General features: G+C 41.1%; 1 protein-coding gene across 1 annotated transcript; it reads right to left on the bottom strand.

Moving 5' to 3' along the window:
• Positions 1–165: 165 nt before the first annotated feature.
• On the bottom strand, positions 166–16,226 carry LOC115102419 (CD63 antigen-like). Its single transcript, XM_029622354.2, has 8 exons — positions 16,120–16,226; positions 11,854–11,939; positions 4,617–4,805; positions 3,155–3,229; positions 2,902–3,000; positions 900–1,046; positions 691–774; positions 166–563 (listed from the first exon to the last, which is right to left on the bottom strand). The coding sequence occupies exons 2-8, from the start codon at positions 11,917–11,919 to the stop codon at positions 498–500; spliced, it is 726 nt and encodes a 241-aa protein (XP_029478214.1). The 5' UTR covers positions 11,920–11,939; positions 16,120–16,226; the 3' UTR covers positions 166–497.
• Positions 16,227–17,055: the final 829 nt, after the last annotated feature.

Genomic DNA, 17,055 nt, shown 5'->3' with positions numbered 1-17,055 from the left:
AATTATTTACATCAGCCTTGTCCATAGATTCAGTCAACTGTTCTGCTTAGTGAGACACCACAGCAGATGTTCCACTAGGACAGAGGGCATCAATCAACACTAAATTGAAAAGGTATTGACTGAAACCTGTAATAAAAATTCTTAAAATTGGGGAACCACGAAGAATGACAGATTAAATAGCTTTTATTGAAAATATATTCTAGAGTAGAATATGTTCATAAGATCAAAAGTTAACATTTCACTTTCAAAAACAAGTGCAAATGGCAATTTGAGAATGCTGCCCTATTTAAATAAAAAATATACTTTTCTAAAAAATAACTAAACATTGATATTCTTGGCAGGAGTCATATTCGGCATCAGTGCAAAGGCACGCATTAAACATCTTGAATAAGTACATTTTAAAAAGTTATTGAACTCAATTACAAAATGTTTGGCCATAACATGACCTGACAGTGCAACTGACTGTCAGCCACTCCCCTCTGCTATTGGCCAACTGATCACATGACTTCATAGCCACTGCGAATGCCCCCCATCAACATGCAGGCGAATATGATGCCCATGATCTGAAAACACACAAAAACACAGTTAGAAAACATGCGAAATTGTGTGCGTGTTGAACTAGCATCTACAACCAGCGACTCTTCCAGGCCCAGGATTTGTATGTGCAAATGTGTGTGCGTTTGCTCCTACCTGCAGGAAAGCAATCACCAGTGCTGCTACAATGACCCACATGATGTTCTTCTTCAACAGCTTCTCTACAACAGTTTCACACCCCTAGAAAGCAATCCGAGACAGAAACGTCATTCCCAACCCATACACTGTTCTGGAGGTATTTTTGCTTGGATGAATTGGTATTTTATTTCACGGTTTCATAAATCTACCACTGGGTTGGACCTTACCGTCTGGTGTATCTTGAGTGCATCCCCCATGGCCCCCTGACCACAGTCAGCGGCGACATTGATGCAACAGGAGTCTGGAACAGAGTCTGGAACAGGCCCGAACTTGCCTTTCCAGTCAGTGGCGTTGGTCACGCCACAACATTTCAGCTGGAAGAAGAACAGCAAGCATGGTGAGAATAAGTTTGAACATGACACGGGTAGACGGAGGAAGAGACAACAGCAAAATGAGGTAGTAAGGTTGTTGGTTAGATGGGGGGAAACACAGACCGGAAGCAGGGCAGGATATTGCTTAATAATGTCAACAGAAGACAAGACAAGATAAACATGGCATAGAAGACTCACACTAAAAAGGATAGAGTAATGTTACATGGAGAGGTGCCAAATTAATCAAATAAAGTCCAAAATACATCTTAACATTATGACAAATGTCTTGACATTTGCTGAGTCAATACAGTGCCATCAGAAAGTACACACCCCTTGACTTTTTCCACATTTTGTTATGTTACAGCCTGAATTTAAAATGCATTAGAGACTTGTCACTGGCCTACACACCAAAATGTGGAATTATGGTTTTTCAATGTTTAAAAATAATAAAAAGGAAAAGATTGAATGTCTTGAGACAATAAGTATTCAACACCTTTGTTATGGCAAGCCTAATTAAGTTCAGGAGTAAAAACATGCTTAACAAGTCATAAGTTGCATGGTGTGTGCAATATTAGTGTTCAACATGATTTTTGAATGACCCCCTCATCTCTGTACCCCATATATACAGCTATCTTAGTCGAGCAGTGAATTTCAACCACAAAGACTAAGTTTATCAATGCCTCACAAAAGGGCACCTATTGGTAGATGAAAAGAAAGCCGATATATAATATCCCTTTGAGCATGGTGAAGTATTACACTTTGGATGGTGTACCCAGTTAGAAAGGCTGCCTGTATCATTGTACTAACTCAGTTGCTGGAGAGGAAGGAAACCGCTCAGGGATTTCACCATGAGGCCAATGGTGACTTTAAAACAGTTAAAGTTTAATGGCTGTGATAGGAGAAAACAGGATGGAACAACATTGTAGTTACTCCGCAATAGTAACTTAATTGAGACAGAGTAAAAAAGGAAGCCTGTACAGAATATAAATATTCCAAAACATGCATACTGTTTGCAACACGGCACTAAAATAATACTGCAAAAAATGTGTCAAAGCAATTCACTTTTTGTCCCGAATACAACGTTATGTTTGGGGCAAATCCAATACATTACAGAGTACCACTCTCCATACTTACAAGCATAGTGGTAGCTGCATCATGTTATGGGTGTGCTTGTAATTGTTAAGGACTGGGAAGTTTCAGGATAAAAAAATAAATAGAATGGAGCTAAGCGCAGGCAAAAACCTAGAGGAAAACCTGGTTCAGTCAACGCCACCAGTCACTAGGAGATTAATTCACCTTTCAGCCATCTAAAACAAGGCCAAATCTACACTTCTGTTGCTTACCAAGAACACAGTGAATGTTCCTGAGTGGCCGAGTTACAATTTAGACTTAAATCAACTAGAAAACCTATGGCAAGACTGGAATATGGTTGTCTACCAATGAACAACTGATTTGACAGGGCTTGAATATTTTTTTTTAAACAATTAAAAATGGGCAAATGTTGCACAATCCAGGTGTGGAAAGCTCTTAGAGACTTACCCAGGAAGACTCAGCTGTAATCAATGCCAAAGGTTCTTCAACAAAGTATTAGTGTGAATACTTATTTAAAAATGAGATTTCTCCATTTAAATTTTCAATACATTTACTGAAATTCCTTAAGACATGTTTTCACTTTGTCATTATGGGTTATTGTGCGTAGATGGGTGAGCATTTTGAATTCAGGCTGTAACAAAATGTGGAATAAATCAAGGGGTATGAATACTTTCTGAAGGCACTGTAAGTGGTGTCGCACATTACTACACCTAAAAATATCAAATGTCAGTTGTTTCTTCGGTCAGATGTAATGGTTGATACTAACGTCAACTTGCAGGTTGTCCAGGGCCTTCTTGAATTCAGCGGTGCCATTGCTGTACTTGGTGACCATGTCATTGAGACCATCATGGACAATGACTGTCAGCTAAGTAGAGGACAGAAACATAATTTAGTAATTCCATCTGTTAACTACGTTGATACTATATAGACAGTCTGTAGACTGTACAGTTACTGTATAGACACAGATGTGTAAAGAAGCTGCCTGGAATACATGAGTATACCTGCCTGAGTATACTCACTTTGCCTCTGAAGACATATCCAGCGATGGCAGCACCAATCTCAGTGATAATGATCAGACCCAGAAGGATAGAAAACTTAGGAGAAAATAAATGATTAAAAAATGAGCGCAGAGTTCAGATAGATACACTACTTGACCAAATGTATGTGGACACCTGCTCGTCAAATCTCTCATTCCAAAATCATGGGCATTAATATGGAGTTGGTCCCCCCTTTTCTGCCTTAACAGCCTTCACTCTTCTGGGAAGGCTTTCCACTAGATGTTGGAACATTTGCTGCAGGGATTTGCTGCTTCCATTCAGCCACGAGCAATTGTGAAGTTGGGCACGGATTAGGCCTGGCTGACAGTCGGCGTTCCAAATGATCCCCTGGGTGATCAGTGGGGTTGAGGTCAAGTTTTTCAACACCGATCTCGACAAATCATTTCTGTATGGACCTCGCTTTGTGCATGGGGGCATTGTCATACTGAAATAGGAAAGGGCCTTCCCCAAACTGTTACCACAAAGTTGAAAGCACAGAATTGTCTAGAATGTCATTGTATGCTGTAGTGTTATGATTTCCCTTCACTGGAACTAAGGGGTTTAGCCCAAACTATTAAAAAACAGCCCCAGACTATTATCCCTCCACCAGCACTATTCATTCGGTCAGGTAGCCTTCTCCTGGCATCTACCATAACCCAGATTAGTCCGTCGGACTGCCAGATGGTGAAGTGTGATTCATCCCTCCAGAGACCACGTTTCCACTGTGCCAGTGTCCAATGGCGGCAAGCTTTACACCACTCCAGCAGACGCTTGGCATTGCGCATGGTGATCTTAAGCTTGTGTGGCTGCTCAGCCATGGAAACCCATTTCATGAAGCTCCTGACGAACAGTTAGTGCTGACGTTGCTTCCAGAGACAGTTTGGAACTCTGTCGGGTGTGTAGCAACCAAGGACAGACGATTTTTACACGCTATGTGCTTCAGCACTCTGCAGCCCCCTTCTGTGAACTTACGTGGCCTATCACTTCGCGGCTGAGCCGTTGTTGCTCCTAGATGTTTCCACACACACATTATATATATGCTCTTTTTTTATGATTGAAGGACTTAACACATTGATAAATTGATAAGCCGATGTACTGAACATTAATAAGGATTTAGATTGAGCTACTGTAAAATCCTTCTCTAATTCAGGTAACAAAATCTGTTATGTCTGTCTGGATGTAACAAACACTGCATTCACTACAGAAAAAAAGTTGCCAAGATGTAAAAGAACGTTGTCAAATGTTGGTTCAGACTGCTTTTCAACAAGATCAAACATGCATGCAGTTAATGGTTTGGATACATTGTTTTGTTTGGAATACCAGGGTGACCACCATGCAGCAGCCCCCTCCCCTAATACAGGTTGTCATGTTGTTGTATGTAAATATGCCATGGTGGCCATGCAATAGCTCTCCTTCATAAATGTCATGTTATATGTGTACATACCATGGTGACCATGCAGTAGCTCTCCTTCCAGGCACCACAGCAGCCAAAGAAGGCGATGAAAAAGACGATGACCCCCACCACGATGAGGACCAAGGGGGCTGATGAGGCTGAGACATTATTGATCACTACGGTGCTGTGGAGAGCCACCTGAACCAAAACTCCCAGCACTACCAGAGCCAGACCACACAGCTAGAGAGAAATAAATGGAGAGATGGAAGAAAGAGTTAAATAATTAGAGGTCACAGAAATATACACAAATCATTTTACATCATGCATGCATGGGCTTCTACAATCATTGAATATCGGTTGTGTTGTACAAACACTTTGAAATATGTCATGTGAACAGGATCGTACTTAGCCTAAACCCCGAACATGTACAGCCAAGTTTGAAGTCTGTACAACTGAATGATACATTGGTATTGTATGAGGTCATACTTATAAATGGCAAGAAAGTGCATGTCAAATTTCAATCAAATGTGTTTATAAAGCCCTTCTTACATCAGCTGATGTCACAAAGTGCTGTACAGAAATATGTAAATGTCAGACAAGTGTACATCAGCGTCGGCCTTTTCCCCGTGTTTAAGTTATCATTTAAATGAACTAATACAGGAATGATCAAGGGCCCTAATGCGAATAAGTAATTTACTGATTTTTTGTGTGTGAAGACACTCATTCTAGAATGACAGTTACTACCATGGTTATTTGCTAATGGCGTCCAGCCCTGGTCATTTAAATAAACAAACAACCGGAGTAGGTTGAATAAACAGGATTGTCACACAAACACACCTCTGTATGCATTGGGTGACAGGTGCTGGACCGATTACAGCAAGGCTGTACTACATGGAGAATTTATGTATTAGGATATAGGCCCAATCTCACTGGTGTGTTGCTCACAATCAGAGATGACAAGACAGGCTACTAGTTATCCAGGATACTAGTTACTAGGTATGATGAAATTATGGAAGTAACAAACAAAATAATGTACCATATCCTAATTTGAGCCATAGTTTAGATTGGTTTAGGCACCAGGTCAAATGTGGGTTATATAGCATGTTTGATATATCATCACTTTCTGTTTCATAAAGTGTTTTGACTCAGATTTTATGAAGACTTCCTATTTCCCCCTTTCAAAAAAAGTCCTGGAAATAAATGTGCAGTAGCTCCAGGAACAACAGCTCGGAGAACTCGCAAAACTGGTCGAACCACAACCGATCTAACTTTCGGTCATGTATCAAGATAAAACACCTAGACAATATAGCCTAATATTAACAGGATGAAAAACCCAGCAAAACCTAATCCCACAATGGCAGGTCAGTTCTGTGGAATATCACCTAACTGGTGTGATAAGTCATTGCCCCAGTTTAAATTATTATTTTTTTAATCCAGGTGCATCCGGTCCAAACTCAGGTCCTTTCATCACAGGTAATACCAAATGTAAATATTTGGCATGGGTTAGGAATAGGATTGGTCAATTCCTGGTTTCTATATAGTGGAGACAGGTAGGTACACAGAGGGATGAAAATGATAACATGCAGAAGAAAGAGCCATGACACTAATTGTAGCCTTACATCTCAATACAAATACTCATTAAGATTATCATGTAAAAAGAAATGTACAGTGTATGTGCCATTAAACACCTGAGAAGAAAGAATAAGAAATCAAATCGTATTGGTCACATACACATATTTAGCAGATGTTATTGTATCGAAATGCTTATGTTTCTAGCTCCAACAGTGCAGTAATATCTAACGATAAGAAAATACAAACATCTACAAAGTTAAATAAATGTAATTAAGAGGAAGATTAGGAAGAGCAATGTCAGTCTGGAATATTAATATATACAGTGCATTCGGAAAGTATTCAAACCTCGACTTACGCTAAAGCCTTATTCTAAAATGGATTAAATAGTTTTTGTTCCTCATTCTACACACAATACCCCATAATGACAAGGCCAGTGTGTCCTTGGGGACCTTCAATGCTGCAGACATGTTTTGGTATCCTTCCCCAGATCTGTACCTCGACACAATCCTGTCTCGGAGCGCTACAGACAACTCGTTCAAACTCATGTCTTGGTTTTTGCTCTGAATTGCAGTCAACTGTGGGACCTTATATAGACAGGCGTGTGTGCCTTTCCAAATCATGTCCAGTCAATTTAATTTATCACAGGTGGACTCCAATCAATATCTCAATCAAGAAACATCAAGGATGATCAATGGAAACAGGATGCACCGGAGCTCAATTTCGAGTCTCATAGCAAAGGGTCTGAATCCTTAAATAACATTTGTTTTACAATTTTAATACATTTCCAAAAATGTCTAAACCTGTTTTTGCTTTGTCATTATGGGGTATTGTGTTTAGATTGATGAGGAAAAATGTTGTATTTTTATTACTTTTAGAAAAAGCCTAATGTTAAAATTTTTGGGAAAAGGTTGAGGGGTCTGAATACTTTGAATGCACTGTATGATGAGACATATAGACAATATATAGATATACTACATATTCTATCTGTAGAATAGAATAGTAAATGTACAGCAATAGTTACAGGGCCTATTCCTACAGGAAAGTATGAACATAGGGCAGCAGCCTTTAAGGTGTGGGTTGAGTAACCGGGTGGTAGCAGACTAGTCACCGTGACTAAAGTTCAAGGCAGGGTACTGGGCGGAGGCCTGCAAATGGTGACTAACCATTTGGTCTTGATAAAAGTGTTCCCTCTCTCTTGGGCCCAGCTTTGATGCACCTACACTGACCCCACCTTCTAGATGGTAATGGGGGGGGGGGGGGGGGGGCAGGCCGTGGCTGAGGTCCTTTATCTTCTTCTTGGCTTCCTGTGACACCGGTTGCTTTAGATGTCCTGGAGGGCAGGCAGTGTGACCTCTGGAGAGCCCTGTAGTTGTGGACGGTGCAGTTGCCGTATCAAGCGGTGATAGTGCCCGAAAGAATGCTCTCAACGGGGCAGCTAAAAGTTTGTGAGGATCTTAGGGGCCAAGCCAAATTTCTTCAGCCTCCTGAGGTTTACAACAAGTGACTTTTCAAAGTCACTGCAGCCCTGTCGATGTGGATGGGGTGTGCTCCCTCTGCTGTCTCCTGAAGTCCACAATCAGCTCCTTCGTTTTGTTTACGTCGAGGGAGAAAATGTATTTATTTTCCTGGCACCACTCCGCCAGGGCCCTTCCCTCCTTCCTATAGACTGTCTTGTCACTGTTGGTAATCAGGCCTACCACTGTTGTGTTGTCTGCAGACTTAATGATTGAGTTAGAGACATGCGTGGCCACGCAGTCATGGGTGAACAGGGAGTACAGAAGGGGACTGAGCATGCACCCTTGTGGGACCCCTGTGTTGAGTATCAGCGTAGCAGGTGTTGTTGCCTACCTTCAACACCTGGGGGCAGCCCGTCAGGAAGTCTAGGATCCATTTGCACAGGCCGGGGTTCAGACCCAGGGCCCAGAATTGAGTGATGCGCTTTGAGGGTAGCTAGGTATTCCCCTTGTCCAGATAGGATAAGGCAGTGAGATTACATCCGCCATGGATTTAGTGGGGCAGTATGCAAATTGCAGTGGGTCTAGGGTCTCAGGTAAGGTGGAGGTGATATGATCCTTAACTAGCCTCTCAAAGTGTCTGTGACATGGCTGGTTTTCCCTTTAGAGCCCATGATTGTCTGGAGTCCCTGACACATATGTTGTGTCTGAGCCACTGAATTGCGACTCCACTTTGTACTGACGTTTTGCCGGTTTGCCTTACGGAGGGCATAACTGAACTGTTTGTATTCGTCCCGTGTTCACAGTTACCTTGCCGTAGTTAAATGTGGTGGTTCAGGCTTGCATTTGTGTGCGAATGCTGCAATCCATCTATGGTTTGGATAGGTTAAAAAAAATTGTCAGTGGGAACAATATCCCCAATGCACTTCCTGATGAACTCAGTCACCGAGTCAGTGTATACGTCAATGTTATTCTCAGAGGCAACCCGGAACATATCCCAGTCCGCGTGATCAAAACAATCTTGAAGCATAGATTCCAATTGGTCAGACCAACGTTGAACTGTCTTTACCATGGATAGTTCCGGTTTTAGTTTCTGCCTATAGGAAGGGAGGAGCAGAATGGACGCGTGATCTGATTTGCCGAAGGGAGGGCATGGGAGAGCTTTGTAGCCTTCCCGGAAAAGAGTGTAACAATGGTTGAGTTTGAGGCGAGAGATGCACAGGCGAGATGTTGATAAAACTTCAGTAGCATTTCCCTCAGATTTGCTTTATTAAAAGTTCCCAGCTACAATATCAAATGTATTTATATAGCCCTTCGTACATCAGCTGATATCTGAAAGTGTTGTACAGAAACCCAGCCTAAAAGCAAGCAATGCAGGTGTAGAAGCACGGTGGCTAGGAAAAACTCCCTAGAAAAGGCCAGAACCTAGGAAGAAACCTAGAGAGGAACCAGGGTATGAGGGCTTGCCAGTCCTCTTCTGGCTGTGCCAGGTGGAGATTATAACAGAACATGGCCAAGATGTTCAAACGTTCATAAATGGTCAAATAATAATAATCACAGTAGTTTGAGGGTGCAGCAAGTCAGCGCCTCAGGAGTAAATGTCAGTTGGCTTTTCATAGCTGATCATTAAGAGTATTTCTACCACTCCTGCTGTCTCTAGAGAGTTCAAATGCGGCCTCAGGATATACGGTTTCCAGTTTGCACAAAGTTCAGTGTAGTTCATTGAGAGCCTTCAATGGTATCTGCTTGAGGGGGAATATACACAGCTGTGATGATGTCCGAAGAGAATTCTCTCGGGAGGTAATGCGGCCAGCATTTTATTGGGGGGTATTCTAGGTCAGGTTAACAAAACTTGAGTTCCTGTAAACTGCCACAATGACGAATAAAGGATACAATTTAGGAACGTTGTATTTCTGGTCAAAATGCTGGTGAGTGACCACCAATCTAATATCCAAAAGTTATAGGTAATAATGCAAAAAACATTCTGAGAAAATAATGTGAGAAATAACACACAAAAATATAAAGTGTAAAGTTGCTTAGGAGCTAGGAACAAGACAGAGATCCCACCCGGGAACTTCGATATGTCTGTACAGTATATTATGTTTAACGATATATTGAAACATTTGACAAATAAACAAAATTGTACATGTTCAATATTCATGTTTATATTTTTCTACATTTGTAAATTAAAAGGTTTCAAAAAACGTTGTGGTAAAGCTTCATAGATCACCAATGTTTGCTTTGTAGCAGAGTATGTAAGGAGAGTGGAGCTTGAGCGTTCCCAATTTGACTAGAGTGCGGAGCGAATTTCCCCAAAGGCTGGAACATTGGGCCTTTTCGCCCTCTCAAATTGTGCACACTTCACGAGCTCAGGACATTCCCAGCTCAGCATGCATTTGTAGGCTACTTGTGTGCTGCTATAGCCCCTTGCTTTAACTACCGTCATAGAGTTAGCTAAATAGTTTCATGAAGAAACTGATAAATCACAGGGGTGAAAAATTAGGGTGACTTACAAAAAAGGACCAAGAGAGAGAGTGATGTAGCATCCACAACCAAATAATCAGAAAAAGTGTATTTTTAGAAAGCATGATGTTTTACTATGTGCACATGCTAACAGAAAGGAACGAGGCGGGAAGCTAGCTAAGTGTGTTGTTCTAGCAAAGTATTTATAAACAAAAACGCTAGCCTCTGAAAAGCTGTTCATGTTTGTTATATTATCTATTCAATATACTGTCATTGATTTTGGCACAATAGGCCTGACATATTACCTCGTTCAGAGACGCTTTCCATTTTGGTAGGGTTATTTTGACTAAACCTTTGGTCCAACTATAAAAAAAAAAATCAAAACAACTCTGCATCCATGCCCAGCCTGGCAAGAGTGGCCCAAAGGTTGTTTAGCATCCCCAGTGGCTCTGCAAGCGCGGTATTTACCGCTACTGGCCTGCTCTCCAGGCACCATCGCAAGCCACAGAATCTGGCCAAACTTGTGTTTCTAAAACTGAATTCAAAGGCATTGTAGACAACCTAATAAGGCATATTTTGTTTCATTTGCATTTCATTCTGAGTAAGTCAAACACCTATATGCACAATAATGATTTAATAAAAAGGACATGTTTAAATGTTGGGCGCTTAAAGTACCTGTCAGCCTAATGTGCCGCACTCGTAAAAGCTTCACAATTTATTTATTTGTAATCTAAATCCTTCTTAGTCACCTTCAAAACCATGTAGTTTGGTTTCAATACTTCAAAACCAAAATGGTAGGTCCAGGTAGTAACAAAAATAGATCGATGTTTGTTAAATGGTTAAATGGGGACAGAGCGATGCGCATGCAGGTTCTGACCTCTTATTACAACATAGCCCACGGATTAGTCAAGAGATCTTAACTTTTCACATGAAGGCTTTGTATCAGTGAATGCAGACCATAAAAAAAAGAACCAAGTCACATGATATTTTCACAATACTTTGAACAGGTCACAAGACTCAGATTCATCACATGCTCCACCTCTCGCTCACTCACCCCCCTCCCTCTCAAGTCATTACTTCCTCTTTCAATGGAATTTTAGAAGTTAAACATTAACACCATTCTTTATATTTTCCAATAGGAGTTTGTGTGCGTATGTGTCCTGGGTCAGCTGACAGACTCCTGCGTATTGGCCTTACAAGACTAAGTGATGACAGTCTTGGGGAGTTGGAAAGAAATAGCTTAAATAAATACACATAACCAGCTATAGGCTACATATAAACTGGGTCAAGTAACTAAAATAACAGTTTAATGCCAAACAATTAAGAGGCTCAGAAACTGAGGTAAGCTAACAGACAGTAAGAAACCTTGCTCTCGGTCCCACACCAAACATAAAAATGTCCTTTTGTGGCATAACTAACTACATCACAACCGACAGTTGGAGGCGGCTTGTATAACTTTTACAGCTGTAAAGAGTCATGATGATCACATGCCCTTTTCCAGATTTGTAGATGTTTATTTTCAGTATTAGTGAAAATAAGACTTTTCTTATTAAGTCTACCAATGACCTAACTTGTCTTGAACATATCACATGGACCAAACTAATACACCACATTAAAACTACATCAGTTCGAGGAACTGTGAAACTTCCTTAATGAATCATGAGATGTGTTAACTGAGTGTCAGAGGCATTTCACAATCAATCTAGATGAAGGTTGTATTAGTGCCACCAGATGTACAGAACTCAAAAGGCCAAAATCCTAGCCAGACAAGATACCAACCCTCCACCTGCATTACTCACCCAGAAGATGAAGTTGAAAAAGAAGAGTAGGTACTTCACACATTTCATTCTTCCCTCGACACCCATGGTGAGTCCGGATCAAGACCCTGGCTCAAGACAAAGAAAAATACATTTTTTTAAACATTTATTTAACTAGGCAAGTCTGGCCAGAAATAGTATGACATATTTTGGTCCAGACAGCATCAGATACATGGGCTACATATAGGGAGGCGCTGTTTCGCTCGCCCAGATGCTTCCTCCATTGACAGTTACAGCAGAGAGGAAGAGGCAAAGCGAGAGGGATCACACTCGCCAAAATATGTCCAGGATAAACCAAAATGAGTTCATATGGGAATTATATGCAGACCTAAGCTTGTCGCCTGCCTCTTGCCTTTGGGACAAATACTCCCATTGTTAGGCGGAGACATGAGCATCTTGTCATTATTTACAGATCTCTGGTTTCAGCCTCTTACGAATTGGAAAGTAAAGTTGGCCAGTTCACAGTGCATTGTTAAAGAGTCATTCATTTAGACGTTTTGCCAAGGAGATCTTAGTCACACAATTTTACATCTAAGATGTTTGATGCAGTATTTTTTAATGAACAAATGTCCATGAAAACTTTCTCGTTGAATGAAATAATTGTGAAAAATCCCACTGTTGACCACTGACGAAGGGGCGTAGGCGGCTATGACTTTGGTTTGCCTCCAGAGAAATGTTGTGTGCCGGAACAGCCGGAAAAAAACTTGCCGATGTCCAAAACGAACAATAACGTCACAAATTGTTGTCATAATATATGCACAAACGCTTCCGAACTTTTTCGGCTGGCAAGCATGCAGGACGCCTTTAGGATGCTGGATTGCCCAAGGTAAATTGATGTGTTGACAAAATTATACAGTTACTCCTGTCTGAATAGAATCATTCAAAAATACTTCACCAGGGAGCATGACCAGAGAATCATTAAAAATGTTAAATTGCTGTTCAGTGGTATATAGTACTCAAGTAAAAATACTTTAAAAGTACTACTCAGTTTTTTCTTTAGGCATCTGTATATTACTATTTAGATTTTAGACTAGTTTAACTTCACTATATTCCTAAAGAAAATAATGTACTTTTTACTCCATACATTTTCCCCTGACATGCAAAAGTACTCATTACATTTTGAATGCTTTCCTGCCATCCAGGACCTCTATAACAGACGGTGTCAGAGGAAGGCCTCAAAAATTGTCACCGACTCCAGCCACCCTAGTCATAGACGGTTCTCTCTGCTATCGCATGGCAAGCGGTACCGGAGTGCCATGTCTAGGTCCAAACGGCTTCCATCCCCAAGCCATAAGACTCCTGAACACCTAATCAAAGGGTTACCCAGACCCCTCTTTTACACTGCTGCTACAGTGTTTATCATCATGCAGTCACTTTAAATCTTGTACATATTGGGCCATATTGGGTACTGCAGCGCCAGCAGTGCCATCAGAGTCCCTGGGTTCGTGCCCAGGCTCTGTCGTAACCGGCCGCGACCGGGAGGTCCGTGGGGCGACGCACAATTGGCCTAGCGTCGCCCGGGTTAGGGAGGGCTTGGTCGGTAGGGGTGTCCTTGACTCAACGCGCACCAGCGACTCCTGTGGCGGGCTGGGCGCAGTGTGCGCTAGCCAAGGTGGCCAGGTGCACGGTGTTTCCTCCGGCGCATTGGTGTGGCTGGCTTCCGGGTTGGATGCGCACTGTGTTAAGAAGCAGTGCGGCTTGGTTGGGTTGTGTATCGGAGGACGCGTGACTTTCAACCTTCGTCTCTCCCGAACCCGTACGGGAGTTGTAGCGATGAGACAAGATAGTAGCTACTACAACAATTGGATACCACGAAATTGGGGAGAAAAAGGGGTAAAATTCAAACAACAAAAAAATATTGTACATATTACCTAGACTAACCAGTGCCCCCGCACATTTACTCTGTACCGGTACCCCTTGTATATAGCCTCCACATTTACTCTGTACCGGTACCCCTGTATATAGCCTCCACATTTACTCTGTACCGGTACCCCTTGTATATAGCCTCCACATTGACTCTGTACATTTATAGCCTCCACATTGACTCTGTACCGGTACCCCTTGTATATAGCCTCCACATTGACTCTGTACCGGTACCCCCTGTATACACCCTTGCTTTGTTATTTTACTGCTGCTGTTTAATTATTTGTTACTTTTAATCTTCCTCTGTCCAGTGAGTGTTCTTTTGCCCATCTTAATCTTATATTTCCCAGTCAGATATGGCATTTACTTTGCAACTCTGCCTAGAAGGCCAGAATCCCGGAGTTGCTTCTTCACTGTTGACGTTGAGCCTGGTGTTTTGCGAGTACGATCTCAGGAAGCGGCCAGTTGAGGACTTGTGAGGCGTCTATATCTCAAACTAGACACTAATGTACTTATCCTCTAGCTCAGTTGTGCACTGGGGCTGCCCACTCCTTTAATATTCTGTCTAGAGACAGTTATGCGTTCTGTGAAGGGAGTAGTACACATTGTTGTACGAGATCTTCAGTTTCTCACATTGAATAGTCTTCATTTCACAGAACAAGAATAGACTGATGAGTTTCAGAAGAAAGTGCTCTGTTTTGTTTCTGGCCATTTTAAGCCTGTAATCGAACCCACAAATGCTGATGCTCCAGATACTCAACTAGTCTAAAGAAGGCCAGTTTTATTGCTTCTTTAAATCAGAACAGTTTTCAGCTGTGCTAACATAATTACAAAAGGGTTTTCTAATGATCAATTGGCCTTTTAAAAATGATAAACTTGGATTAGCTAACAATGTGTCATTGGAACACAGGAGTGATGGTTGCTGATAATGGGACTCTGTACGCCTATGTAGATATTCAATTTTTAAAAAGCCTTCCAGCTACATTAGTTATTAATAACATTGTATTTCTGATCAATTTGATGTTATTTTAAAAGGGGAAAAAAATATGTTTTCCTTCTTTCAGGAACAAGGGAATTTCTAAGTGACCCCAAACTTTGTAATGGTAGGAATAGTTTGCCTAATAAGGAATTTGGGTATACTTTTACTACTTAAGTATATATTAGAAATTACATTTATTTTTGAGACTTAAGTATATTTAAAACCAAATACTTTTACTCAGGTAGTATTTTATTGGGTTACTTTCACTCGAGTCATTTTCTATTAAGGTATCTTTACTTTTACTCAAGTTTGAATAGGCTAGTTGATATAATATTGGAAAGTCGCTAGCTACAGCTTTGGGCCAGACCCAGTCATAATTTTAATACGTTGAACTTCAATAGCTAATCAAGACGGATTGAAAGGGAGGCAGACAGGCGGAGTAAGAGAGATGAATGTGATCGAAAATGCAAGTTCTTTCATCAGGATATTTTCCACTGTGTTTAATTGTCGGCTTTCTGCCTATGCATTTTACTTAGTAGACTATGGAAGATATGCCGACTGCGGCACTGGCCTATAGTCTATTTCTTTAGCCTCCAATGGAGCACAGTGTATTAGTGTGTCCATATGGCAGAGGCTAGTGCTCTCGCCATAGTTGAAATAAAACTAAGATTTGTATCATTTTACTTCAGATGTTTATTACTGAACACATGACAATGACTTTCAGAAATGAAAACGTTGTTGAAATGAAACTGTTCCACGAAAATGCGCATATAAAAAAATCATAACTGTAGGCTAAAACGTAAGCTTTCCCAAACCTGAAACACACGAGCTGCCTATGTTCTTTACGATTACACCCATTAAAAACATGTCAACGCGCAAGCGCCTACACACATGGATCCAGTGAAAAAACGTGCACGCCGATGGAAATCAAAGATCCGTACAATTGATTCGTTCTGCCGCTAGCCCTGAAAGGCCTCGTATGATTGACGTGACAAATGGGCTTAATAAATTAAATACATTTAAAACAAATCACGAGTAAACAATTGATATTGGAACAATTACTGTCTGGGGAGCGTAATAGGAATTCGGACTTTAAAAAAATCAAGACTGCGACACCCATCGCTGAGGCAACAATGACCAACCAAACCGTTAATCAGAGGGCGCAGGATACAATGTAACTATTGTTCTAGCTTATCGTTAGTAACCAAATTCAATTAGTTAAATTGACTACTAAGTAACCGTAAAGACAAAGGTATATTAGACTACAGCTTTAGTTAAACGTGACGTTTCCGCATTCTCAAAACCAAACTTTTTTTCCCCCTTTCTTTCTTTCTTTATTTCAGATTTAACAGTCATAGTATAACATCAAAGAATTGAAAAACAAACTTGAATGAAATAACACTTACCTTTGTTTTCAAGTTGGAAAAGTGAAGGCGGCGAAGCGATGTGAGGCGTTGGTTGAAATTTGGAAACAAGTTGTTGGGGAAATTGACGAAGCAATTCTTCGTTTTATAAGCCCCTCCCTCTCTAAATCGCCCTCCATGATCTAATCTGGTTCCAGAAAGCATAAAAAAGTGGTCATGGAAAATGACCGTCAACAACAAGTTTCACTATCATCCACAGTACACACAGTAGCAGTTCCATTTGCACAACAGTTATTAGGCCTATCAGTTGAGCCTGTAATATTTCAAGGTGTAGCACTATTCATTTAATTTCATCAGTGATGCCCTAGCCTGTAAAATGTACACACTTCTTAATGTAACTGTAGGCCTAAAACAAATGTGTAGTAGACTTAACTTAGTGACGACTGAAATAATTAAATCAATCAATTTGTTGCGCTCAATACAGAAGTGCTCGGACGAAACAGACGCGAGGCGACTGTTTCGCTAGAACAGATTGGGGTATGTTTCAGGATATATTTGATAACATTGAGGAGTTACCACAACAGTCACAGGCTTCATCAATAAGTGCATAGACAATATCACCCCCTCCGTGGCTATAACAACGTATCCCAACAAAAAAAACATGGAATACAAGCAACATCCGCGCTGGGATAAAGGCTAAAGTTACCGTTTACAATGAACGGGACATGGACACACATAAGATATCATACTACGACCTCCGACGAGACATCAAACATGCAGAAGGACAATGTAGGAGGAAGGTGGAATCATATTACATCGGCTATGTCGTATGTGGCAGGGTATGCAGACGACAACAAACGGAAATCCTGCCATGAGCTACCCAGCGATACAGAACTCATAAACGAGCTAAATGCCTTTGATGCTCGCTTCGATTAATTTTACACCGTGCCTTGCGAGAAAGCACCTGCTTTTCCAGAT

The sequence above is a fragment of the Oncorhynchus nerka genome, linkage group LG20 (assembly GCF_034236695.1).
Source record: "Oncorhynchus nerka isolate Pitt River linkage group LG20, Oner_Uvic_2.0, whole genome shotgun sequence".
Taxonomy (NCBI): domain Eukaryota; kingdom Metazoa; phylum Chordata; class Actinopteri; order Salmoniformes; family Salmonidae; genus Oncorhynchus; species Oncorhynchus nerka.
The sequence above is the reverse complement of the archived record's forward strand: the minus strand, read 5'-3'. Positions and strand labels throughout refer to the sequence as shown.